Source organism: Rhodamnia argentea, chromosome 5 (assembly GCF_020921035.1).
Source record: "Rhodamnia argentea isolate NSW1041297 chromosome 5, ASM2092103v1, whole genome shotgun sequence".
Taxonomy (NCBI): Eukaryota; Viridiplantae; Streptophyta; class Magnoliopsida; order Myrtales; family Myrtaceae; genus Rhodamnia; species Rhodamnia argentea.
In genome coordinates this window covers 4,580,941-4,606,773 of record NC_063154.1, presented here as the reverse complement: position 1 = coordinate 4,606,773, position 25,833 = coordinate 4,580,941, and the positions used below count along the sequence as shown (strand labels likewise).

Sequence of the window (25,833 nt, the reverse complement as noted above, 5' to 3'; positions counted from 1 at the left end):
TTTAATGCACGTCCCATTATATTCTTGTTGCAAAAAAAGTTTGTGTCCCTTTCCTTCCCCGAAATTAAATAGTTTTCCAATTGACTAAACTATTAGTGAAGTCATGCAAAGTGCAAAGACTTAACAGCTGAGGGGGTTGAGAAAATTTTGGGGAATCTCGTATCGGAGCTGGTGAAACCAGGGATGAGCATGGACCGGATGGTTAGGTTCGGGACCTAGATCCCGAAACCGACTCTGTTATAATCGGTTTCAAATTTTTGGAACCCGAGACCTACCCCGTTTGTCCCGAAACGTGTTTTGAAATCTATTCTATTTTTTCGGTCCGGTTCCAGGATCTACTGGATAACCTCCTTTTTTTTTTTCTATTTCATTTTTTTCAGCAAAATAATGAGTAGTAATAGAACGATTCAAAATAAAATATTAATAATAAAACTCACTATTCACTAAAAGTAACAATCCCTAATGTGAGCAATATAAATTACAATCAACCGAAAACAGAGGAGATAAGACGAGCGAGACCAGTTTTTTTTCTTTTTTAATAGTTGCTGAAAATCGGTTCCAAAATTGATCGAGTTCCTATGTACTTGGAACCGAGAACCGGTTCTGTTCCAACTAATTTCCAAAATTTAGAACTAGTTCCCGGACCGGTTTGAATGGGAACCGGTTCCCGGACCAGCTTCTCGGGTGGTCCGATCCAGATTCCGGGGTAAACCCGGTACGGTTGCATAACCCCAAGCGAAACACGAAAAGTTTACCTAATATCTTACTAAATCACATCATATAATTACTAAAAAAATTGAACCGAGCACTCAGTAAGATGACGTGGACCATCACTATCAGCTCCTCCTGGGGCATTCGGCAACGACGAGTAAAAATCCGTCGTTGACGTTCCTTTTTATTTACCATGAAACCACGTCGGATAGCGCCACTCTGATGACGTGGATTTCTATAGTAAGAAATCAAAAAGTAACCATAAATAGTAATCACAGATTAAAATCGGAGCATGCTGTGGTGGGGGGAGGTTGGGGGAAATGATGGGCATCTAGTATTAGTAAAAAAAGAGAGAGAGAATTGACAAGCGATGCTTCTGTGTGGAGAGAAGTCAACTCAGAATCTAATCTTTAGTGTTAGCGATTTAAATTTCATATCGTTGCTCCCACCTTCCACACACGTGTTAACTCTCGTCTCGCACGTACTCCTTCTTGGATACTTGTCAAGTAATCAGAAATAATAATAATAATAATAATAAGGGAAAAATCCAAAAAAGGGCCCGAAGTCCTCTTGTTTTTTTAATTAAGGGCCTAAAGTGAACTATGTTTCAAAAAAGGGCCCAAAGTGACATAGTATGTTTCAATTAAAGGCCCGAAGTGTTCATAATGTTTCAAAAAAGGGTCTGGCCTTAAGGGCGTTTGCGTCATTTCACATTTTAATTTTTTTTATTCATTTTTCTTCTTTTTCCCGATTAAAAAAAAAAAAAAAAAATCCTGCACACCGCCGACCCCCGCCCCGCCCGCCGACCCCCCCACCCGCGGTGGGTCGGCGGCCACGAGCGGGAGGGGCGACCCTCCCGCCTGTGAATGTCCAATTTTCCCTTTTTTTTTTTTGTGGTGAGAAAACAGAAAACAAAAGGAATAATAAAAAAGGAAAAAATTAAATAAGTGAAAAGACTAAAATACCATTAAAGCATGCCCTTTTTTGAAATTTTATGATAATTTTAAGCCCTTATTTGAAACAGTATTCACTCGAGGCCCTTATTTGAAAAAAAAAGAAGACTTTGGGCCCTTTTTTGAAACAACATTCACTTTGGGCCATTATTTGAGAAAACATGAGGATTTCGGGCCCTTTTTTGGATTTTTTCCTAATAATAATAAAACAGACATCGCCGTAAATTCCAATACTTTAAGGCTCCGTGTGTTTTGCAAAGAATGAATGATATGTGAAATATTTTTTTGAAAAATAAAAAAGAGACGGCTTATATCGCTTCCGAAAGCAAATGCACGAAAGACTTATTCATCATCATCCGAACAAATATATATTAGACAGTGAAAACACTCAACTGGCTAATTATTTCAAAAGATACAGGCGATCATTTCTTGGACGATGATTTTTTTGAATTATTCATTTTTCGCGAAACGAGCGGAGTCAATCTTTCGACCAAAAAAAAAAAAAAGGAGTCAACTTTAAAAAAAAAAAATGGAAATAAAGGGACTTTAGAGAGAGAGAGAGAGAGAGAGAGAGAGTGGGGACGACCTCGAAGAGTGGAGAAGAAGGATCCTTTGTATTCAAAAGTAATCTCCAAAAGCAAAAGCGGTCCATTCCATCCAATCCTGGCATGGCCCGTGAAGCCGACCGGCACTTTAGGGTTTTCTTTTCATAATACATGAGCAGCGATGCGCATTGTTACACTGGTTAGTTTCGGACAACACCTTTGTCTCAAAAGTCCATCACCAGGATCCATCACATGTCCTTTTAGCAGCATGCTCCCTTCGTTCACCTTTTGGTTTCCAAAACAGACATAAAAATCGAGCAGAAAAAAACTCTCCAAATTGGTCATAAGTTAGGATCGATCGCGATCCTTGTGAGTTCGGAAACGATGCGGAAAACTCATCATCGGATGTCGGTTTTCGACGCATGGAGATTTGGAAAAGGTACCCAAAAAAAAAAAAACTATTCGAATCTACCGCGATCGGTGCCAATTCGGTTATAAATCTTTTTGATTGGACCAATTTAGTCTTAAATTTTTTTGCATTTGCACCGATCGAGTCAATCCGATCAATTTTAGTCGGAAACCGCCGATGTGGATGCCGGCCAAAAATGAAAAAAAAAGGTTAAAAAGAAGGACAACATAGAAAAAAAATATTAAAAAAATATCTATTTCTTCGTCGGTTGCGGGTAATCAGCATCTATGTCGGCGATTTCGAGTTAAAATTGACCGGGCGGACTCAATTGGCACAAATACAAAAAAAATTCAGTATTAAATTGGTAGTACCGAATTGACATGGCTACAATAGGCCCGAGACTTAATTTTTTCATACTTTTTTCCACTTATATTCGTTCTTATTCCGAGATTTTGTTGTTCGTGCTAAAGCTATCATTCTCCATTGAAAACCTTTCTCTCATGTCGATCGAGCGATCGACCGCCCACGTGACTGAAAAGAACCTATTTCAAGGATCTAGGAAGAAGCCAAAACCCCAACATTGTACCGGCGTGGGATCGAACTACTCTTTGATTTTTTCCTGTTTAAAACCCGGAAATGATCTTTGCTTTCATAATCCCAACATATTCAATGAGCAATGTCTCAACTCTTCTCCTTCCACATGGACTATGAAAAAAGAAAGGGCTCGACCCAAAAAAAAAAAAAAAAGGGCAAAAAAAGTATAATAGGACCACTTGGAATGAACTATGAATTCCGACCCAAAAAAAGAAAAAGAACAATGAGTTTAATAATCCCGCATTAAGCGGTAATCATGAGATTTATAAATTGGACCCTCCCATTAACCCGTTTTTAAAGCTCGCCTTAATCCCGGATCCGAAATTGGAACCCCCATCTCTCTCTCTCTCTCTCTCTCTCTCTCATCTAACAACGCTCTGCAACTGCCGAATTCCACCAGTTTTCCACTCCTCGAAGCTCCTCTTGGCGTCGCCAACCGCAGCCTCTGCTCTTTCCTGAGTATCTCACCTCCGGCTTCGATCCCCGGCTTCGGTTTTCTTTCTCCCCCGAACCATGCCAATCGCCGGCCGCGGCCTCTCGCCTGCCGACAGAATCGCCAGGACGACGACGGCGGCGGCGTCGCGCGGCGCCTCCACGCGCCGGGTTTCTCTGTGAAAGTACGCGAGAAGGAGGAAGAAAGAAGAAGCGGAGGGGGCCGACGATGTTCGGGTGCTGAAATCGTGGATAAGTTCTCGATATTCTTTTTGTTCTTCGGGAGAGGGGAAAGATGATATCTTCGGGGATAAACTTGGTGATGACGGTGATTGGGTTCGCGGTGAGCACCATGTTCATCGTCTTCGTCTGCACGCGGCTCATCTGCGCTCGGATTCAGCTCAACGCCTCTCGCCGCTCCTTTGCTCTCGCCGGCCGATCCGATCTTAGCATTGTGCGCCTCTCTCTCTCTCTCTCTCTCTTCCTGCTAGCTCCGTTTGAATTTGCTGGTTTGCTCGATTTCTTCCGTTGAGCTCGTCATGATGTATCGTGTACTTCGCCGGTTTGTTATTGCTCTTTTTCTGTTTGAGTCTGACTCGGTTACTTTACTTCACTGGCTTTAGATTACGCGAGAGGCCTTTCATTGTACTTCTTTGACTGAATTTTTTCGTGCATAAGCTTTTCTTTCGAACTGGTGATCTTTTTGAAATTGGTTCTGGATAATTCATTTGCGCCGACTTGCAGAATGTAGGGCATGAACATAATCTTCTCTGTTTTCCTTCTCTTCTTTTTCTCTTTTCAGTTGTTCTCTCTGAATTTTCGTTCACCGCGGTGTTGCTTTGTAAGCATTTTCATATTGAAATTCCGCTTGTTATTGTCTTTTTCAACTGTTTTGCTTCTTTTCTGACAAAAAAATTATCTGTCGTTCTGGTTTTCCTGCATCTGTGTCCCTTGTTTTGTATGTAGTGAGGCTATTGATGACAAAATTCAGCCCTGTATTTGTTGGTTTATGACAAATCTAAGCTTTTGATAGAGAGCTTAAAACCGATGTTTGTAACTAAAGCCTCATCTTCTTCTCTGAACAGCTAGAGCGGGGTTTACATGGTCTTGAACCTGTAGTGGTGTCTAACTTCCCGACAAAGAAATACAGCGACGAGTTCTTCTCTGCAGTCGGCGATTCTCAGTATGTTACTTTCTTGATTATTTCATCTGTTCTGTTCTTGGGTAGTAGACTTGAGTCTTCAAAGCTTGTCCCTTTCTTCTGCAGTAGAAAAATTGCGAAGTTCGTTCGGTTCATGATTGTGGTACAAGTAGTTCTTTTTGGATAAGGCATCATGTACATTTCGCAGGGATTGTCATAATGCTATTGTTATGGCATTTAGAGGATGGTTCCTATTCTGAGGAGCTTTATTAGTTCTGAGGGACAGAACTGCGTGGGACCTTGAGAATATGGTTCCTGATGTTACACCCTTTTCAGAGTGTCTAGAAAGTAAAGTTCCATGATTTTGCTTCAGGACAAGCCTTTAGTATAAAGTCCCTTCCATAGCATACTCATTTAGGATTACATGGATCTTATGGTTCTGCCAATCTCCGCTTGCCTACTACTTTGTTTCAATAGATAGGTTTCTCTTGTCGGATATCACTTGCAACTGCGAAGTCTTGGCTCCACAACTTCTCAACCAGGTCATCAGTTTAGGAAGGTCCCCGCAGCAGCTAGCTCTGCAGCAACAGCATGCAGCTATGCCCCTAAGCAGACCAAGGACTTGGACAGTTCCTTGCATTTTTCTGGACCTGTCATCATACGCTATACAGCTTAGACATTTTGGATCAACTTTGATTGTAACTAAATTTGAATCACTCGAAAAGATACCAAGAGCAAATCTGTTTATCCACGCCGATGACTCTACAACTGAATCAATAAATTGTTTCCATAGCAGTTTACTCACTGTGGATTCTGTCTTTCCCATTTGCTATTGTTCATCTCAGATTCGAACTTCAGAGCATTATTAGTATGATGATGCTCGTCACATACTAAGGCTTTCTTTAGTTTTGAAATTAACGGCTCTATTGGTTGTGAAGTATAGCCGGTAGGTAGCCATTGTTGATGTAAATTTGGTTAAGTATAATGAGGTTGAAATAGCAATTACTGAAAACCTGAATGGGACTGTGAATCAGATAATTAGGAAAATGAAAAACCACATTACCTCAAAATATCAACTCAAGATTTTTTGAGTTGTTTGGCTTTGTGAAGAATTTAAAACTTGATCTCCTTTTCATAAAATTGAGAGAGGACTAATAGAATTTTGTGGAGATTAAACCAACTTTTCCTTTTCCAGATGAAATGCAAATGTAATATGCTGTCATTCTAATAAATAGTTGCAACAAATAGAACTAATTTATCACAAACAGATCAGTGAGCTTGGAAAGAAAACAAATCGATTTATGCTTCTTTGGTGCAACGTATTGTTTTAATTGCCGTTTTCAAGAGCCAGACTTGTTTACGACTTTTCTGTAATTACATACTGGTTCGTAAAGCCAAGATTTTCTTCACAATACTCATTTAGTTTGGCACACCATAGACTGCAAGATGATATGATCCCTACTTTTTTTTTTTTTGGTCGAAGATACTATACCTACTTCATTAAAGGTATATGTTTGATGGGGGATGCATTTGTATTACTGATACTAAAGCTATTTGAAAAGATCTCTGGAAAACACAAGTGTGCTTTTAGGCATCTAGAAATTCATATGAACACGACATGTCAAGAAATTTTGATTTTGCAGGTTTAAGCTGGCTGTCATGTTGCATCTTTCTGTTCCTTTTTCTCTTTATTTAGAGGGATGTAGCTTGTACTGACACCTTCTCCTTTTGGCTGGTAAACGGTTGGAAGTTGGCTTTTACTGGTACATGTGGGTCAAAGGGCCATATGAAGTTATGCCGTAGATCTTTGATTTTGGTCGTTCTTGTAGCCAGGTGGACGATATTACTATTGTAAGGCAATTCTGTGCCTTGCTATTTCAGTATGTCGTGGCAACTGTGGTGACTGGATTGCAGTAGTGATTCTAACAGCGTCATAGGTGTCATTGTGGTTGCTTATAACGTTGTTGGTATAGCCCACTGTTTTGTAGTTTGCTTGTAGTATGTGAGGAATTGATGGTGTCACCCTCTAAACCTTTTCTAATTTTCGAGTCATTAACAGGTTGATGAGAAGTGAATTGCTTGAGGTATTGTTAAACACGCAAGCAAGCAGCTGGCTCCCTTTCTTTTGCTGCATATTAGTATCGACCATTCTTTCTGGTCATACATCAGAACCCTTGACATGATAAATACTGCACTTTAAATTTAAATATCAGCTGTTTATTCTTTCTTTGCATGCTAATCACTGACATACCTGATGTTTGCATGAATGTGTTCTTACTTTTGCACGTGTTGGTTGTAAATTGTGACGCAGATGCACTGTTTGTTTGGCTGAATACCACTGTGAAGACATGCTGCGGATCCTCCCCAGTTGTGGGCATTCTTTCCATGCTACATGCATAGACATATGGCTTCAGCAGCATTCCACGTGTCCGGTCTGCCGAATATCATTACGAGAGTTTTCGGAGAAGAAGCGTTCAATGCAACCTTTATTTAGTTCAGCTCTTCGACCTCATCGAGGCATGGAGACTGTGCGTGTGCACTCCCCTCATTGTCCATTGGCTGCTCACAACTTCACGTCAAGAGCCAACTATACCCACAGGATGGACCCTATACGAGAGGATCGCTTTGCAACCATGGAAGGTAGATCGGAACCCGGAGAGAGCATCCACACATTGGATGAACCTGGTCAGTTTTCTAAAGATAAAGGAAATGGGCACACAGAAAGCCAATCTAATGCATAGGAATCTTGGGATGAAGAGCTAGCTGGACTCTCTCAGACCGACAACTATAAAATATAGGTTCCACCAAGAAAGGTTTATCCTTGAAACTTCGCGGGTGCCATCTCCCGAGGGTTCACATATGCTGTAAATATGGTAAAAAGTCTTTTTCCTAATATTTGTTGATCTCCCATAGCATTTAGTTAATTGGTTTGGGGCAGTTTTGTTTAGCTCAGTTGTAGGACATGTAGTTTCTATTAGGGGTCGACTGGCAGCTTTGTTTCCTCTCATTGGGCCCACTTTTCTGACTTTCCTAATTGCCTATGATATACTCCATATTCTCCACAACAGCTGTATCATTAGTGGGCCTTGCTCTTTACTCGACAAGAGCGCTGGATCTTCACCTCTCCTGTGTTTGTTCTAAATCTCGACGTTTTCAGCAACTTGCTCTACTTTCAGTATTTTCTATCCGTGTAAATCTTGATGTGGTTCCACTCGCCGTACGAGTATAATCTTCAGAGAAGTCGGATTTGGTTTTTTGGTGCACCTACTCGCCTTTTCTCTTTACTTGAAAGAGAAAGCAGACACTGAATGATTGATTCCATGTTCTCTTCTATTAGTAAAGCAGTATCATTGTTTCTGTCTCCAGGATGAGCTTTTGTTTTTGGGTAAGACATACATTTGTGTCCAATTCGCATGTACCTTTTTTTTTTTTTGGTCCAATATTCGCATGTACCTTATTCGACAGGCTTCACGACAATTCTTTTATCGTATGCGAATCTATTTTGGGGGCCACTGGGCATGAATGGCAATTGATTTTTCAGGAAACAGTGCTTATATGTGCCTTGTTGGAGGAACTAGAATGCACTTTGCCACCACTCCAAATGAAATGTCCTCCGTCACTTCCAAATTTAAGTTGGATTGCCTGATAACTCCTTGAATACGGAAGGCAGTGTTGCTAGTATTACAAAGGTTGTCCTAAAGCATCCTTACTTCGCAAAAGTGGGGAGACAAGGCCTAGAGCACAATTTGTGCGGGCTCAGGCGAGTAATTTCCATTTGGGGATCGAGTCTACTCACATAGGCCCACTTGGGGCCACTATGCCTCGCAAGGCCATTGCCGTTGGGATCGGACCCATCCCGACCCGAACCGGCCGCTCTATGGCAAAATTTAAACCAGACATTTCTTTGATCAGCGTATAAACCATGGACAGGCTAGTTGCTGAAGCTGCCTCATGCATTTGCTTCCGAGTCAGTCCACCTTCCCATGCATTGTAAGTTCATGTTTCCACTCCAAGGTCTTCATGCACAATGCGAGCTCACACAGATGGCAACTCTTTCTTCTATAGAAGAGCCGAGCGCCGTAGCATGTCGTCTCATATTCCGAAGTAATACTACTTGAGAACAGCTGATAACAATGGTGGGCATTCCACTCCCTCAGCCTGATAGGATTCTCAACTACCCCCAAAATGGGGAGCTGAAGTATCTGTTTAGGAAGAAGTTGACAATTAGCGACCTTGCGATAGGGTTAATCCTTGCGCCAATGCAGAGCGACCACCTAATGCGTCTTCCGAGGCCGCTGCTTGATGCCGTCGCCAGGGATGGACTGATGGTCCGGTGTTACACACCAGCTATACACCACGGCGTCGTACTAACATTCGATGCAGTCGAGGACAGTTTCCGGTTCCAGCGTTCTGGCGGTTGGGACGAAGTTGGCTTGGAGAATCGATTAGGAATTGGAGATCAAATTGATTGTTGGTCTCTATATGATGCAGAAGATGGTCCGCATGGCAAGTTGAGCTTTCTGGTCCAAAAGGTAAGAACCGAGTTAGTTCTCTTGCAGGTTTACCATAAAATCTTGACTCGGTTGGTTTTTGTGCCCAAGATATGATACAAATGAGGCTGTCATGATGTACTCTGCATGCAGGTTGGTGGCTCCTTTGAGGTATTTCGTGCATCTGCTTCAGGAGGAGCAGCAACATCAAGTTAAAGAGGATCAGGATTCGATCAGGATTCTGAAGACGGACTGCTTAAGAGATTATCCGACACTAAATAATGGATCGCTAGTTTTCTTTCTGTTCTTTCAGTTTTTGGGTCTTTGGCTTTACAATTCGATGGTAATGTGAGCGATGAGCTCTATGAAGAATCAGATAACAAAGTTGCATTCTGTGTTTTCCTGCTTCATAACTTTGCTTTAAGCGTGCAAAGCATCAGGGGGTTGCTGCTAAGTCGATCCGGTGGTGCGAAATATGCCCAGGCTTTCAAATTTCTACAAGCACTTTCTGAATTTGATTCAGTCTTTCGACTGGTTCGGGCGTTCGCTTTTGCCAAGTCGAAGTCGAGCTTTAAAAACCCGCTTCGCAATTTGTTGTGATGGAAGTGAAAACAATTTGCTTTTGAAGTACGAAAAACACTTCATAAACACTCACTTTTAACCTGAACTCTTGACGTCCCTCTGACTTCAGGAGCTGTGCACGTCCGAGCGGCTCCTCGCTCGAATTTGATGTGATAACGTTACTAGGTAGAAAATCCGGCAAGAAAGCCGTTTCGTCTCGAGTTCGGACGTCAAGGAATGACGTACATGCATTGCATTTTCTTCACGTGCCCTCGCCGCCGATACAACATACTACGAATCGGTCCTAAGGAAACGCGACGAACAATTTCTGCGTGGCAGAACAAAAGAAACTTGAAGATAAATGAACGAAAACGATTTGGAAGATTTTTTTTTTCTAAAAATGATCATTTATATCTCTTACAAAGATGAATGAACGAAAATTATTTTCATCATTTGCGAAAACGCTTAGACACAAATTATTACTACTAATGATTTTTTTTTTCGATGATTCATTATTGCAAGCGATACATGCATTTAATTTTAGGAAATTATTTTCTAAATTATTCATTTTTCGCGAGACAAACGAAGCTTAAATATCAATCAATCCATCTAGGGGGAGAGAGAGAGAGAACACCCTCGTGAGAGCAGGTGAAATTGTAGCCTATAGGGGCCAACGTTGAGACAATGAGGAAGATTTTCTTTAATTCTATGTCCTAAATTATTATTGTGTTCTCCAAAAGATAAGGCTCCATAGACAACCTATATAATCTATGTTAATATCCTAGATAGTGTTTTCACATTCACACTTCGATAGTTTCGCGGAAAATGCGAGATTTTCGAAAAATATTTTTCAAAAAATTATTCTCCAGGAAAATGATAATGTTTTTCGATATTTGGCTAAACTACAAAAAAGACTCGAAAAATATTTTCTGTCGTTTGGTATGGAAAATCAGATTCGATTTTCCTCCATGGACTCCTTTTAATATTTTTTTTAATTTTCTTTTTAAATTCTACTTTTAAATTATTTATTTATTTATTTATTTATTTTCCTTCCGGTTTTGGACAATCGCAGGTGAGCACGAGCTTGCTAGCCTACGTCATGGTCGATTGCCCGGCGATTAGCTGTCTTGAGGTCCACGGTCGATGGAGGAAAGAGGAAAAAGTAGCGGGCGGAGGAAGGAGGAAGAAGGAGAAAAGTAAAAAAAGAGAAACAATAAAAATTAAAAAATTACAATTTTTGAATTTTTTTGAAATAAATAAAAATGAAAAGAAGGTAAAAAATAATTATAAAGAAAGGAAGTGTCAAAGAGAGGAGGAAGGATAGATGAGGAAAATGTTTTCCCCTTATCAAAGAGAGGAAAATGTTTTCCTCACTTTTGAAGGGGTTTTCTTTGTGGGTGGAAAATATTTTCCTAGTCTAACTTATTTTCCACGGACCGAACATCGAAAAATTTAAAAAAAATTTGTCTGAAAATTATTTTCCGCGAAACAAACGAAGTCTTAGTAAATTTATTTGGACAAGGTAAGATATCCTACACCGCCTAATTGAGAATGAAAAAAAAAATCAAGATTTGCCTCAAAATATTAGCAAAACCATGCTCGATAGTGGAATCTATTAAAAGTTACGATTTACCAATGGCCAATATATTAAACTAATATTTGTCGTGATGCCGCCAATTACTTTAATCAATTTATGCTCCCACCACAACATCCCTTTCAGGCTTGGTATCCGATCCGTTTCGACTCGACTCGACCCAATTAGGCCCGGTGATGAAAGTAACATTTGGGACCACCCCGCTTGGCCTAGCCTGGCCATGGCCACTGGGACCCGACCCGACCCGACCCGACCCGACCCGACCCGACCCGACCCGACATAAACCAAAGACAGAATAGTTGCCGAAACTGCCTCATGCATTTGTTTCTGAGTCAGTCCCACCTTCTCATGCATTAAGGTTTCATGTTTCCGCTCCAGTTTCTTCATGCACAATGCAAGCTCACGCAGATGGCAACCCTTTCTTCCTATAGAAGAGCCGAGCCGAGCTCGGTGACATGTCGTCACATATTCCGAACTAATACTACTTGAGATCAGAGGGTAACGGTGATGGCGGATGCTCCGATTCCTCAGCCCGATAAGATTCTCAACTACCCGCAGAATGGGGAGCTGGAATTTCTCTTCAGGAAGAAGTTGACAAGCAGCGACATGCGCACCGGGTTAATCCTCACGTCGTATTCGAACTACTACCTAAGACATCTTCCGAGGCCGCTACTCGATGTCATTACCGGGGATGGACTGACGGTCTGGTGTTACACACCAGCTATACACCACAGCGGCGCCGTACTAAAAGGCCATACCACATATTTCCGGTTCAAGAAAACTGGTTGGGAGCAAATTTCCGCCGCGAATGGATTCCTCACTGAACAAGAAATCGATTGCTGGTCTCTATATGATGCAGAGGATGGTCCGCACGGCAACTTGAGATTTCTGATCCAATCGGTACGAATCGAGTCATAGTTTTCATGCGAATATAACATAAGATCTAATGCACTGTAATTCAAAATGAGGCCGAGTCATAACATGCGCTGCTTGCAGGTTGGCGACCATGTGGTACCTGAGGAAGCTGCTTGAGGAGGAGCAGGAACATCAAGTGGAAGTTAAAGAGGATCAGGATTCTGAACAAATGCTAGAAAATATCCGATTCTAAATCATAGATTGCTGGTTTTCTTTCTGTTCTTTCAGTCTGAGGGCCCTCGGCTTTAGAAGTCGATGATAAATAAAGCGACGATTATCTGAAGAGTTAGGTAACGGACTTGCATCCCGGAGTTCCCCTGCTTCATAACTTGCTTCGAGTGCGAGAAGCGGTGTTGTATCCCCGAGTTTTCTTTCTTTTTCGTCACGTTTCACGATTGCTTCCACCAATTCTTTCAGTGTTCTTTCCTTGCACGGGGACTCAACCGAAGATGACATCGCCACAGGATTTACTTTCGATCGTAAAAGATGAAAACAGGACAACATTTAACAATCCTTCCAGATACCTTGTTGTGCCTTTTCCACTGAGTTTGGACCCGATCCAGCAGTTTATACCGGTAATTCAAACTTGAGTGAACAGGATTGCAGGTGATCAGCAAATCAATTATGTAAAAACCTCAACAAAACAGAATACTCATCATCAGCATTCTTTCAAGAAAGATGGGCATGTCTTTTTCTTCACTTTTGAGCAGCAGCATGCTGTTTTGCCCCTATGCAGACCGGGGACTTGGACAGTTTCTTGGATTTGTTCAGACCCTGTGTCATCATACTCTCTGCACATTCTTGATTAGTTTGGATATTTTGGATCAACCTTTACTCTAAATCTCTCGAAAAAGGATGCCAAAGACTGAATCAAGAGCAAATCTGTTAATCTGAACCATTGAATGTACGACGGATTCGACTAAATCATTTCGCCACAGTTTACTTATTGTGGGTCCTGTCTTTCCCATTTGCTATTGTTCATTGCAGCCCACTTCCTCAAACTTTCTGAGCATTATGTATATGATGATACTCGTCACACACGAAGGTGGCTGTTAGGTTTGAAATTATCGGCTCTATTGGTCGTGAAGTATAGCCAGGAGGAAGCCATTGAAAATGCTAGTTTGGCTAAGCATTATGGGGTTGAATTTGCAATTATTGGAAAACCAGAATGGGACAGTGAATTGGAACATTAGGAAAACGAAAAACTGCATTATCCCAAAGAATCTAGCCGAGAATTTGAGAATAGTTCGGTCACGCGAAAAATTCGAAACTCGCGTTCAGAGAAATCATGAAGAAAGCGAATCCATTAATGCTTCTTCGGTTTATATTGGTTAATTGCCCTGTTCAAGAGCCAGGCTCGCATATGATTTAATCTAGTTACATATTGGTTCATGAAGCCAAGATTTTCTTCACGGTACCCGCCCATCCAGTTTGGCAAACCATGACGTTGTGAGATGATATGACGATACTAAGGGCGGCATTTGTATAACTCGATACTGAAGCTATTTGAGGAGATCTGTGGAAAACGTGAGTGTGCTTTTAGGCATCGCGAAACTCATATGAACACGGCATGCCGAGAAATTTTTGATTGTGCAGGTTTTAGGTGGCTGTCATCTTGCATCTTTCTGGCCCCATTTCTCTTTTATTTTGGAGGAATGTAGCTTGTCTTCGCAGCTTCTCCTTTTAGCCGCCAAAGGTTGGCTTTAGTTGGCTTTTACCGGCAACATCGACATGCGGGTCGAAAGGCCATATGAAGTTATGCCTTAGATCTTTGAGTTTGGTCCTTCTCGTATAGCCGGGCAGACGATGTTACTGTCGTAAGGCCATTCCGTGCCTTGCTATTTCAGTATGCCACGGCAACCGTAGTGATGGGGATTGCAGTAGCGATTCTTACAGTCTCATATGTTTCGTTGCACTAGCTTATTACACACCTGGTATAGCCCAATGCTCTGCAGTTTGCTTGTAGTATGTGAGGAATCAATGTCGTAACCCTCTCAACGTCTTCTGAGATTCGAGGTCGTTAACGGGTCGACGATCTTGTGAATCGCTTGAGATTTTTCTGAACTCTAGTTGACAAGCAAGCAGCTGATGTATCTCTTTAGGAAGAAGTTGGCAATTAGTGACCTGGCGATGGGGTTAATCCTCACGCGAATGCCGACCAACTTCCTAATAGGCGTTTCAAGGGGGGTGCTTGATGCCATCATGAAGGATGGACTGATGGTCCGGTGTTACACGCCGGCTATACACCACCACGTCGTACTAACATTCGATGGACACGAGGCGAGTTTCCGGTTCCAGAGATCTGGTGGTTGGGATGAAATTGCCGAGGTGAATCGATTTGGAATTGGGCACCAAATCGATTGTTGGTCTCTATATGACGCAGAGGATGGTCCGCATGGCAAGTTGGGCTTTCTGGTCCAACGGGTTGGGAATCGAGTTAGTTTCCTTGCAAATTTGCCATGACATATTTGACTCGGTAGATTTTTTGTGCCGAGATATTACACAAATGACGCTGTCATGATATGCTCTGCATGCAGATTGGGGGCTCCGATGAGGAATTTCATGCATCTGCTTCGGGAGGAACAGCAACATCAAGTTAAAGAGGATCAGGATTCTGAAGATCGACCGCTTAAGAGATTATCCGACCTCTAAATAATCGATTGCTAGTTTTCTTTCTGTTCTTTCAGTTTTTGGGTCTTTGGCTTTACGATTTGATGGTAATGCGAGCGATGATTCTCTGAAGAATTAGATAACAAAGTTGCATTCTGCGTTTTCCTGCTTTATAACTTTGCTTTAAGCGTGCAAAGCATCGTGGGTTGCTGCTAAATCGATCCGGCGGTTCGAAAATTCGCCCAGGCTTTCAAAGTACAAGCACTTTCTCGCTTTGATTCGTCTTTCAACCTGGCAAGGCCATTGCCGAAATAATACTACTCTGAGATCAGAGGGCAAAGATGGCCGGTGTTTCGATCCCTCAGCCCGATAAGATTCTCAACTACCCGCAGAATGGGGAGCTGCAGTTTCTCTTCAGGAAGAAGTTGACAAGCAGCGACGTTTTCAAAGTGGAGGCAAGTCGAATGGTGCCACGGAGAACGCGAAATCGGATGAACTGACCAACCGCTTATTTCGAGGAACAATTTCAAATAATAATATGAAGTGTCCTTATTTTCTCAAATAAGGGTTTGGCAATTAACATTCTCATCATTTACTTTTTTTAAAAAAATATTCAAAATTTCCCATTTCTTTTTTTTTTCTTTGTTGCGGTCGGCGAGGGTCGTCGCCCTCGCCCGCTGTGGGCAAGGGTCGACTCGCCCGTGGCCGGTATGGCCGACCACCGATAAAAAGGAAGGAAAGAAAAAAGAAAGAAAACTAAAATAAAAAAAAATGACCAAAACACCTTTTATCAAGTTCTTCTTTGAAATATGAGTGCACTTCATGCTCTTATTTGAAAATTTTTCTTTTTTCAATGGGTTTAATTCCCTAAAAAAACCCCACAACTTTAGGTTTAGTCCAAAATCTATCCTAACTTTTTTGTCTCAGAAAAAATCACAAACTTTAAGTCAAGTCCCAAATCCGCCCTAAACCCATTTTTGTCTAAGATAAAACCCCCAACATTTTTTTTTTGTTACGAAAAAAACCCCAGACTTTAGGTTTAGTCCCAAATCTATCCCGAATATTTTTTTGTGTCAAAGAAAAAATCACTAATTTTTCCTCTAATATCAAATTTGCCCCCATTAGCTATTTGCCCCCAATTTTCATATCCTATAATGGTTTCATTTTGGAGAATTTCAACAATTTGTATTGGAGTGAATTTGTTATCCATGTGAAAATGCCACATCGATCCATAATTATTGCCCTACTATTTTGATGATGTGAATTTTTTATCGACTTGGAAATGCCACGTCAAGTTGGGACTAGACCACGGTTTAGATTTGAGAATAAATTAGAAGTTTGTGATTTTTATTAGACATAATAAAATTTGGACTAGACCTAAAGTTGAGAATTTTTTCTAAGACAAAAACAAAAAGTTCGGGGATGATTTGGACTGAACCTAAAAATTGAGGCTTTTTCGGGGACAAAAAAAGTTCGAGGTAGATTCGAGACTTGAGCTAGAGCTGGGGGTTTTTCTTGAGACAAAAACCAATTCGGGGCAGATTTGAGACTGGCTCAAAGTTAGGAGTTTTTTAGGGAATTGCCTATTTCAATGTGCTTGGTACGTTAATTACGAATATCCTTATGTGCTATTTGGATAGTACTATAGTTGTCCCTATGAAGAACTGTTTCGCTATCCCGACGCACTTCCATGCCTTTCAGTACTCATTTTATGTGGGATTCTTATCTACGACAGGTTTCATTACAGTTCTTTATTGTAAGCGAATCTATGTCGAAGGCACTGGGAGTGAATGGCAATTGATTTTTCAGGAAACGGTGCTACTCAGCCTGGCCATGTCGTTGCCATTGGGATCCGACCCGACCTGATCCGATCTGGTCCGCTCTATGACAAAACATAAACCAAAGACAGAGTAGTTGCTAAAACTACCTCATGCATCTGCTTCTGAGTCAGTCCCGCCTTCTCATGCAACATGATTTCGTGTTTCCACTCCAGTGTCTTCATGCGCAATGCGAGCTCACACGGATGGCAACTCTTTCTACCTATAGAAGAGCCGAACCCCGTAACGAGTCATCGCATATTCCGTAATAATACTACCCGAGAACAGAGGATAACAATGGCGGGTGCTCTGGACACTCCTCAGCCTGATAAGATTCTCTACTACCCACAAAATGGGGAGCTGACATTTCTCTTTAGGAAGGAGTTGACAAAATCAGACCTTCGGATGGGATTTGTCCTCATGCGATTCTCGACCAACCACCTGAGATGGCTTCTGAGGCCGCTGCTTGATGTAGTCGCCGGGGATGGACTGACGCTCTGGTGTTACACACCAGCTATACACCAAGAGGTCGTACTGAGAAGCTATCCGGATAGACCCGGTTTCCGGTTCAAGAAATCTGGTTGGTACCAAATTGCCTAAGCGAATCGATTCCTCACCGGACAGCAAACCGATTGCTGGGCTCCATACGATGCAGGGGAAGGTCCGCATGGCAACTTGAGTTTTCTGATCCAACCGGTAAGAATCGAGTTAGTTTTCAGGAGAATTAACCGTAACATCTTGACTCGGCTTGTTTTTGTGCCGAGGTATGACGCAAAAAGAGGTTGTCACGATATGCTCTGCATGCAGGTTGGCGACTCTGTGGTACCTTGTGAAGTTGCTTCTGGAGGAGCAGGAACGTCAAGTGAGAGTAAAAGTGGATCAGCATTCTGAACAATGCTTAAGAATTATTCGACACTACATGATAGGTTGCTAGTTTTCTTACTGTTCTTTCCTTTATTGGGTCTCTGGCTAATGGTAAATTGAGCGCTTAAGAATTAGATAACTAACTCGCATTCCTGTGTTTTCCTGCTTCCTAAGTTTGCTTCTAGTTAAACGAATGATCATCCAGACACTAAATTCATGAATCACAACATGTATCCGAATGGAAATAACGTGCGTGACTGGCGACATGACAACCAGTTAGCTGGTCCGGGCGTTCACTTGTCAAGCTTTAATTTTGATCGAAGTGAAAACAATTTTCTCTTGAAATAAAGAGAACGCTTGATAAGAAGTCGCTTTTTAATTTGAAATCTTAACGTCTGAGCTCGCCTGAACTACTCATTGTTCAAATAGTCTAAAGCTCAAAGTTTCATCAATTGGCTTCGGAAAAGGATAGTCGCACATCCACTGCTAATCCTCCATTAAAATGACAGACACGTTTCAAGGAATGACGTGCATATATTGTATAGTTTCACTTGCCCTGGCTGATCCAAAATACTACGAATTGGTCGAGGGTAATTGCCGAGCTTCACTCTTAAGTGCCAGTGGCTGAAAGGTGTTCAAATCCTAATCTTAGAAACGCAAAGAACAATTTTTTGTGAGGCAGAACATGCCTAGCTTGAAGATCCGAGCACAATCTGCTGCTTTGATATCGTATAGATTCCAAGCGAGACCATGTCAATACACAAAAGCTTTAAGCTACAAAAGATGATGTCTTGATAGTCAAATACTTCAACAACAATAAGTATTGACATTTTGAAAACCTTGTGCAACCTAATTTAACGCTAACGAGGAACTTTAGAAGTAGCCAAACTAATAACCGGGTGCTTTTATTAGATGCTCCGGGACCATTCCTTCCAAATCATCTCAACCATCGAAGGCACGGAAAATATAACTCAAAGCATCTCTTAATGTGCTTCAACCTTTCTGCTTTTCCATAAAAATAAGTCGCCCTAACTTACCTACTTCAAAAGCCGACGGAATTAATAATAATGAGGCAGAAAGGAATTGCAAGCACATTAAGGATTGAGTTGACATTACCACTATAACTCTTTCATCGTTTACAAGAAAAGTGAAAACAGAAAACAAGAAAAACATGTTTTGCAACAGGGCTACTCTTCATCAAACCTGATCTTCTTTGGCGCTGCCTGGGTGTCACCCACCTACATATCAAGAGAACACAACAATAAGAAGCAGATCTTATGAAACCAACGCGAGGATTGATCAATCTGCGCATGGGAGCGCGTATACATAATCACACTCAAGTCATCATAAGAAACCATGAAACTAAAGCATGAAACACTTAAAATATCCAAGTAAAAGAAAGGCGGTTGCTTCTTACAATATCTGGACATTCATAATCGATACCAGCCTCCTCTATCTTTTTCCTTCTTTTTTTATCACGTTTCATAATTCCTTCGATCAGCTTCTTATGTTCTTCCAGTGTTCTTTCCTGCACAATTATAACCGAAAATGGATTCAACGATAGGACTTACTTTAATTCGTAAAAGATGAAAACACCACAACATTAAAATAATCTTCCAGCTACCCTGTTGTGCTTTTTCCGCTGAACTTGGACCCGATCCAGTGGTTTATACCGGTAATTAAAACCTTTCCATCTGAGTGAATAGGAAAGCAGGTGATCAGCAAATCAATCATGAAAAAATCCCAATAAATAAGAACGCACATCATCGCCATTCTTTCAAGAAAGATGGGGCATGCTTTTTTCTTCACTACTGAGTGTTTGTCCAAAGTATATGGGAAAAAGAGGAATCCAGAAACAAAATAGTGCATCGAACTTACAATTTCGGATGCACATGCTCTGCAGGGATAAGATAAACCTGCAATAAGTGCTCAAAAAGTAGATAATTATGCATAGTTTCAGCTACAATCTTTGCCACCTGCAAATAGTAAAAAGAAACTTTACAAATCATCCTATAGATGGGTCCATGAAGGCACCGGCAGACAAGTGCAAATGTCCAGACAAGCCAAACCTCTGAAGACTCAAATTCAATGAAACCAAAATGCTTTGACTTTCCAGTCTGCAAGAAAACGTATCACACAATAAGAGTATGTCAAAGTAGTTTCCACACAGATGTAGATAAATAGTTGCGGAAAAGGCTTTCTAACAGTATGAAAGGCTGAAAATTGATAGCTTCAAGAAAGGAAAACTACGGCAATGATAAAACAAATGATATCATAATACTCTCACAGCATCCTCCTTGGCACTACTCACAGAAATGCCAAACGAGCAAGCCTCCTCATATTAGATTATCCTCCCTCATAAAGAATAGCAGTCACAACTTTTCAGAGCCTTACCCTCTTGTTCCTGGCAATTCTTAACCTCTTGATAGTACCAAACTGACTGAAGTAACCTGAAGCAAGCAAGCAATAAGGGCAAAGAAGTTATCCCCTGAACATCATCGACAGCCACAACATTCCTTTAAACAAACCAACACAGTAGATAACAGTGAGAATTACTTTCAATTTCCTTCTCATAGAAACCATGTGGTATACGACCAATGTAAAGAACGGTTGAAGTACTCTCAGAAGGTTTCTCCTCAGGAAGCTTATGCCCAGGACCACCTTCCAATGGCTTCAATGCAAAAGAAATCAGTTTCATCGTAAAAACCAGAGATATAAACTCACAAAGCATAAGCACCAAAAAAAAAAAGAAAAAAGAAAAAAAAGAAAGACGTCGAAGTAAAAAATCGGCATACCAAGAAATCGACATCTTCCGTCTTGCTATTAGAAAGCGCCGACTGCGTGGAAGCCTTCTTCAAAGACTTCTTCATTGCTTTCTTGGCCTTCACCCCCATTCCCTGGAATCACAACACCAAAAGTTATTACTCTTTTCACAAGATGTGTCGAAGTGGCTCGCCCTCACAACATCATTTAAACAACAGATAAGTAGCTCGTGTAGCTCCACAGTCAACCAACGGCATCCGCATGACCAGTAGAAAGGTTAAGTCGACATGGTCGAGCTAAGATTCACCAACACCAGTATTACGAGGTGAAAAGAGAAAACAGGAGGTCGAAACGCCGATTGAAGCTTCAACTACGAAATCGAAAGGGGACGAACCCTAGCTCGAGAGCTAGACAAGGAGATGCAAACGACTCAAAAGGGACGGTTCCGCGTCGATTCCACCGAGAACCGCCTCCTGAGTCTCGACTGAAACGTAATGAAGCAAGGACAAGATCGTCACCTTAGCGAGGCAGAGGAAGCAGCCGTGGACGCGCACGCACTCTCCGGCGCAGAGAAAGACAGGAGGGGCGGCGGTGGGGAGGGTGCGAGCAGAGGCTTTTGTTGGAGAAAGGGTTTTGGACCGTCTATATCTATCTCCTGGGGAAAATCATGTGAAATTCCAAAAAAGCCCCCCAAATACTTTTATTATCTTAAATGAGAGTGTAAAGTGTCATATTTATTTTAAAAAAAGGCTTGAATAAGAGTTTTTTTTTTTATTTTTTTATCTTTTTTTATTTTCTGATTTTTCTCCTATTTTCCCTTTTTTCTCTTCCTCCTAATTGGTAATCGTGAGTTAGGCGCCTTCATCCGTCACAAGCGAGACCCGGCCTTTCTTGCGGCTGTGAGGGCTCGCCTCGCGCAACCTAAGCTAGGACCGGCCTGGCGGCCGTTGGCAAGGGGAGCCTCACCTTGCCCAAATGGGTGGTCAATGGAGTGAACTCACCTCCATTTCCCTTCCCTTGTTCCAGATCACGACCCACCAACTCAAGAAGATGCCTGCAACACAACCATATACTCGTTGCGGAATTCTTGGCACTGGAATTTCCAAACGCATTGTGATGTGATTCAAGCGAGTCCGGCTCGCTAATCTTGCCTGATCCGGTGAGGGCTCCCCTCGCCCGCGGTCATGAGGTCGTCCTTCACTTGGGGCGGGCGAGGTGAGCCCTCGTGACCGCAGGCGACGCCGTCCCTCACCCGGGTCGGCGAGGGCACCTAGCCCGCAGCCACATGCGAGGTGGAAGAGGAAAAAAAAGAGGAAAATGGAAAGAAAAAAGAAAAAAATTTAGAAAATATGATAAGGCAAAAATACTCGAGTTAGGCACCTCTTTGAAACAGAAAGAATATTCGAGCTTTTATTTGAAACAAGATCTATTTCAGGCCCTTATTTGAAAAAATGAGAACACTTGAGGCCATTTTTTAGAATTTTCCCGACAATCAATGAAGAAAAAGTTACTTCATCGCGAAAATAAATTTGCCCGTAATTTCTGTAGTTTTTTCCTTTTGGAAAAAAAAAATCATTAACCATTTAAACAATGATGTTGATATTTTTAGATGTAAAAAAGTACTGTGACAAAATAGTATGTATATATAAGTACATTATTATGTACTACGTTAATTGTTATGTATATAAGACAAAATGAAGGAGAAAATTTAAAAAAAGTAGTACAATCGCGAGATACACATAATCACTTTTTTTTTTAAAATAAAAAAAAAGCAAAGATTTCTTGTTTTCCACATAATCAATTGCGTTGCCTTTTGTTTTGGATCTAATTGATTTTATTCGCAGTTGTCCAAACATTATCTTTCGTGCGAACAGTTTTCTCTTCGAAAAATAGAGAAACTATTTATGTAAGTACAACGAAAATCAATTTTTTGAGAATCGGAGTTGGAAAGTTTTCTTTTCCAAGCATTGTCTAGAGCCATAGAGTTTCGAGTTAACATCTTTGACTTTCTTGTTCTCCCCGACTCAGTTTTTAAAACCTCAAGCATAGCTCGAGCTCGAGTCTTCATATGTTAAAGAGGCTTGGAGCAACTTCTTTGTATCCTTGCTAGATATGGTTAAGAGCAACCTTTATGTATTGATTGAAATTTGTAGTAAGTTGTGGACCCAAAATAATCCAAATGAAAATTTTTTACATGGTCTCGGAATATATATACATATATATATGTGTGTGTGAGAGAGAGGGAGAGAGAGAGAGAGTCGAAATCAACATATAATGGCCCGGCTGTTCAAGTCATCAAAACATTTCTTTTTCCATACAATTTCCGTACATGAACGGCAACATGTTCTTCAACATGACTACATGTCATATAGGAGTACGATGTCCCGAGAACGATTTCTCCAACATAGTAGGAAGGCTGTACATCGGAGATGAAAGCTTCGACCCCACCTGGACATTCCCCTGTCATATAGGAGTATGATGTTCCAAGAACGATTTCTCCAACACGGTACGAAGGCTGTACATCGGAGATGAAAGCTTCGACACCTTCTGGACAATCCCCTCATATTTTAAAGACATTAAGAGGGGGCTTCACCTTCCTCAGAAGCTCCACTGCATCTTTTCCCTCCAAATGTCTCAACAATAGACTGTAACAAGAAGGTGTTCTCCTAACACTAGAACCTTCATTTTCAATTGAACAGCAACTGTCCCAATTAACTTCCATAACTCCAGCGACTTTTTGGATTAACACGACCGAGCAGAAACAAATTCAGCATCACTTCTGGAAGGAAACCATCAATATCGATCAATTCTTTCTCAAGTAGATTGCCAAGTGAAGTTCAAACCCCGAACAGTGCTTTTGCTTTTCCAAAATGGGGCTCGACATTACCCCGTAGGGAATACCATCTGTTAATTTGCATTGGCTGACCTCCCTTTAAGTGTGCTTGACACTAGCCACTCATCTCTCCACAACCAAATGGCACTATACATTCTACGGATTCAGCATTCCTAACCAAATGATAGCTCCCACTTACTGGTTATCTGCAGTGATGGAACAATTCCTTCCCAAAGGTTTTTGTGCAATAACCTGTGCAGATCAGAAAATGAAGTCTGTAATTTATAAATGATCACGTCAGGGAGAGAACTTTTCAAACAAAAAACAAGCAATTCTTTCTCAAGTAGATTGCCAAGTGAAGTTCAAACCCCGAACAGTGCTTTTGCTTTTCCAAATGGGGGCTCGACATTACCCCGTAGGGAATACCATCTGTTAATTTGCATTGGCTGACCTCCCTTTAAGTGTGCTTGACACTAGCCACTCATCTCTCCACAACCAAATGGCACTATACATTCTACGGATTCAGCATTCCTAACCAAATGATAGCTCCCACTTACTGGTTATCTGCAGTGATGGAACAATTCCTTCCCAAAGGTTTTTGTGCAATAACCTGTGCAGATCAGAAAATGAAGTCTGTAATTTATAAATGATCACGTCAGGGAGAGAACTTTTCAAACAAAAAACAAGCAACGGACAGATTTCCAAAAGCGAGCGAGTCTTACAACATCAGTAGTCTAAAGACAACCACCATAGTATTAATTAGTCTCCATCTTGAAACCACAGTGGCCTCTCCGAGTCATGTCATGGTCGGTTCAGGGTATATCGAAAATCACACTCCTGCACCAACGAACTCATCAACCCTCAGAACTAGCACTGCTAAAATAATGCGAAAACGCCCGGCTCCCAGGAAACGAGGGTTGAAGGAAGATAGCCAAGGCCATTATTTGTTGAGAAAAACTATTAAGCTCTTACTGTGTGCAAAAGGTACAGCCATCTTTTCTCTGACTATGTTTAGAGTAAACTTGCACTTCCCTAGGACTTCAGATTTTCCTAATAGAGTCCATGTAAGCACCAGAAAGTATTGAGTTCAGCTTCATGATAAACGAAACATCATACGCAGAACAATCTCTAATAGATGCCACTGTGGCAATAAGCACAAAATTTTCCCCATTCCCCACATCAATTTCATACAGATCATGAAAGACATCCCTCACTTCGTTAATCATTGTCCCATAATAAAACCTATCGGGAGGAATCACATTAATTACAAGAATTCCAAACTCGCAAAGGAGTGATCTGGCAGCTAGCAGAACGGGCTTCCTCACAAACTCTAATGGTGGAGCTACCAAACCAGTACTAGCATCACTTGAGTCCAAATCCACCATAATTACATCAAATTTACCATCCATACCATCAGCAACACTCAAATCACGACTGTACCCGGCAACCAAAGTGCCCTCGGTTTTCCAGCTTGCAACTCTTTCTATCCATTCAATTGCATCCCCAACTACAACACGCAAAAAGTCACCATCTTCAAGCCCAAAATACTGTTTCGCAACCCTCAAGACCATCTCATCTACATCTACACCCAGGACCTCAAAACCCAATTGACCACTTAAGAAAGCAAGCAAAGCACCACCACCGACACCAGCACAAAATGCTTTCGGCCTCAACCCCTTCCGAATCCGCTCATCAATGTGAAAACCAATCAGTGATAAGCTCGCCACCATGGGAGCCAAATATGGATGTACCAAAACTCTAGCATCAATTCTGTATTGCATTTCCTCGATTCTGAAACCTCCCTCTGTCTCACCATGATTCTCTCGCGGTACAATACGAACTTGAGTCTGAACCAAATTCGGCATTCTTTTGAACCTCAATCTTCTTCTAAACTCTCTCTCTCCGCAGCCACTGCCCCTCTCTATCTCCACATCTTCAACTAACATTTCGCCAACAAACTCACCAATGCACACTTCAAGCGTCACACTAGCAACCAAATTATCTTCATAACTTAAGAATGTTACCTCCGGAACTCCGATTTCAAAGCAAATCCTCGGAGACAGAGCCAAAACCAGAGGCTTCAAGCTCTCTTCGAGACCCTCCCTCCGCGATCGCTCACATTCCATCTGACGGCGGAAACCGAGCGCCGAACCGCGTCCATCGGCCGGCTGCTCGCCAATGAGGATGAGGCGAGAGAGGCCGGGCGAGCTGAGGAGGAGCTGGAGGTGGCCGGGTTCGGTGGAGAAGATCCAGTCGTGCTCGCGATGGGAGGGGACGAGCATGGCGGCGACTCGGGGCGAGGGGGTTGGTTGGATGGGAGAGTCGAGGACGGCGACTCGGAGAAGGCGGCGGTCGCCGGAGGCGGAGAGAGAAGAAGGATTGGGGAATGTGAAGGTGACGAAGCGCGACGGGACGAGGGTTTCGAACGTGGACTTGTCCAGAGCCATTAGTGTTCAGTACAAGTCATTCGCGCCTTTTGCAAATCAGATTTCTCTTTATTGATCGAAAACAGAGTGATTTGGGAATTAAATTAAAGACAAAAATATCAGATTTTTTTCCTCCAAAACGATTATACTTCCAATTATCTTAATTATTTGGTAA

The 25,833-nt window shown here is 41.7% G+C and overlaps 6 protein-coding genes across 6 annotated transcripts in view; 3 read left to right on the top strand and 3 right to left on the bottom strand.

The window, feature by feature from the left end:
• LOC115749848 overlaps window positions 1–25,833 on the bottom strand; it is a 469,397-nt gene that overhangs the window by 285,897 nt on the left and 157,667 nt on the right. The window lies entirely within an intron of this gene.
• Window positions 3,519–7,963, top strand: LOC115753349 (RING-H2 finger protein ATL38-like). The gene is made up of 3 exons (XM_030691930.2): window positions 3,519–4,098; window positions 4,730–4,827; window positions 7,097–7,963. Exons 1-3 carry the CDS (start codon window positions 3,940–3,942, stop codon window positions 7,524–7,526), a joined length of 687 nt encoding a protein of 228 aa, XP_030547790.1. The 5' UTR covers window positions 3,519–3,939; the 3' UTR covers window positions 7,527–7,963.
• Window positions 8,715–15,064, top strand: LOC125315099. The gene is made up of 3 exons (XM_048279154.1): window positions 8,715–9,022; window positions 14,475–14,781; window positions 14,883–15,064. The coding sequence occupies exons 1-3, from the start codon at window positions 8,919–8,921 to the stop codon at window positions 14,943–14,945; spliced, it is 474 nt and encodes a 157-aa protein (XP_048135111.1). The 5' UTR covers window positions 8,715–8,918; the 3' UTR covers window positions 14,946–15,064.
• On the top strand, window positions 11,918–17,856 carry LOC125315100. The gene is made up of 3 exons (XM_048279155.1): window positions 11,918–12,330; window positions 12,427–12,504; window positions 17,657–17,856. The coding sequence occupies exons 1-2, from the start codon at window positions 11,938–11,940 to the stop codon at window positions 12,460–12,462; spliced, it is 429 nt and encodes a 142-aa protein (XP_048135112.1). The 5' UTR covers window positions 11,918–11,937; the 3' UTR covers window positions 12,463–12,504; window positions 17,657–17,856.
• Window positions 18,720–21,005, bottom strand: LOC115754680 (uncharacterized RNA-binding protein C1827.05c). The gene is made up of 9 exons (XM_030693786.2): window positions 20,918–21,005; window positions 20,432–20,533; window positions 20,193–20,307; window positions 20,031–20,086; window positions 19,706–19,753; window positions 19,515–19,612; window positions 19,261–19,330; window positions 19,054–19,164; window positions 18,720–18,874 (listed from the first exon to the last, which is right to left on the bottom strand). Exons 2-9 carry the CDS (start codon window positions 20,528–20,530, stop codon window positions 18,824–18,826), a joined length of 648 nt encoding a protein of 215 aa, XP_030549646.1. The 5' UTR covers window positions 20,531–20,533; window positions 20,918–21,005; the 3' UTR covers window positions 18,720–18,823.
• Window positions 23,570–25,709, bottom strand: LOC115754872 (eEF1A lysine and N-terminal methyltransferase). The gene is made up of 2 exons (XM_048279133.1): window positions 23,955–25,709; window positions 23,570–23,842 (listed from the first exon to the last, which is right to left on the bottom strand). Exon 1 carries the CDS (start codon window positions 25,677–25,679, stop codon window positions 24,273–24,275), a length of 1,407 nt encoding a protein of 468 aa, XP_048135090.1. The 5' UTR covers window positions 25,680–25,709; the 3' UTR covers window positions 23,570–23,842; window positions 23,955–24,272.

Coding starts and splice junctions, on each gene's coding strand:
- LOC115753349 (XM_030691930.2), top strand. CDS start 3,940: ATGATATCTTCGGGGATAAACTTGGTGATGACGGTGATTGGGTTCGCG. Junction 4,099..4,729: donor GCCGATCCGATCTTAGCATT/GTGCGCCTCTCT, acceptor TTCTCTGAACAG/CTAGAGCGGGGTTTACATGG. Junction 4,828..7,096: donor TCTGCAGTCGGCGATTCTCA/GTATGTTACTTT, acceptor ATTGTGACGCAG/ATGCACTGTTTGTTTGGCTG.
- LOC125315099 (XM_048279154.1), top strand. CDS start 8,919: ATGGTGGGCATTCCACTCCCTCAGCCTGATAGGATTCTCAACTACCCC. Junction 9,023..14,474: donor TTGACAATTAGCGACCTTGC/GATAGGGTTAAT, acceptor TAGTGACCTGGC/GATGGGGTTAATCCTCACGC. Junction 14,782..14,882: donor TCCAACGGGTTGGGAATCGA/GTTAGTTTCCTT, acceptor CTCTGCATGCAG/ATTGGGGGCTCCGATGAGGA.
- LOC125315100 (XM_048279155.1), top strand. CDS start 11,938: ATGGCGGATGCTCCGATTCCTCAGCCCGATAAGATTCTCAACTACCCG. Junction 12,331..12,426: donor TGAGATTTCTGATCCAATCG/GTACGAATCGAG, acceptor CGCTGCTTGCAG/GTTGGCGACCATGTGGTACC.
- LOC115754680 (XM_030693786.2), bottom strand. CDS start 20,530: ATGGGGGTGAAGGCCAAGAAAGCAATGAAGAAGTCTTTGAAGAAGGCT. Junction 20,087..20,192: donor CTATGAGAAGGAAATTGAAA/GTAATTCTCACT, acceptor TGCTTGCTTCAG/GTTACTTCAGTCAGTTTGGT. Junction 19,165..19,260: donor AGCGGAAAAAGCACAACAGG/GTAGCTGGAAGA, acceptor ATAATTGTGCAG/GAAAGAACACTGGAAGAACA.
- LOC115754872 (XM_048279133.1), bottom strand. CDS start 25,679: ATGGCTCTGGACAAGTCCACGTTCGAAACCCTCGTCCCGTCGCGCTTC.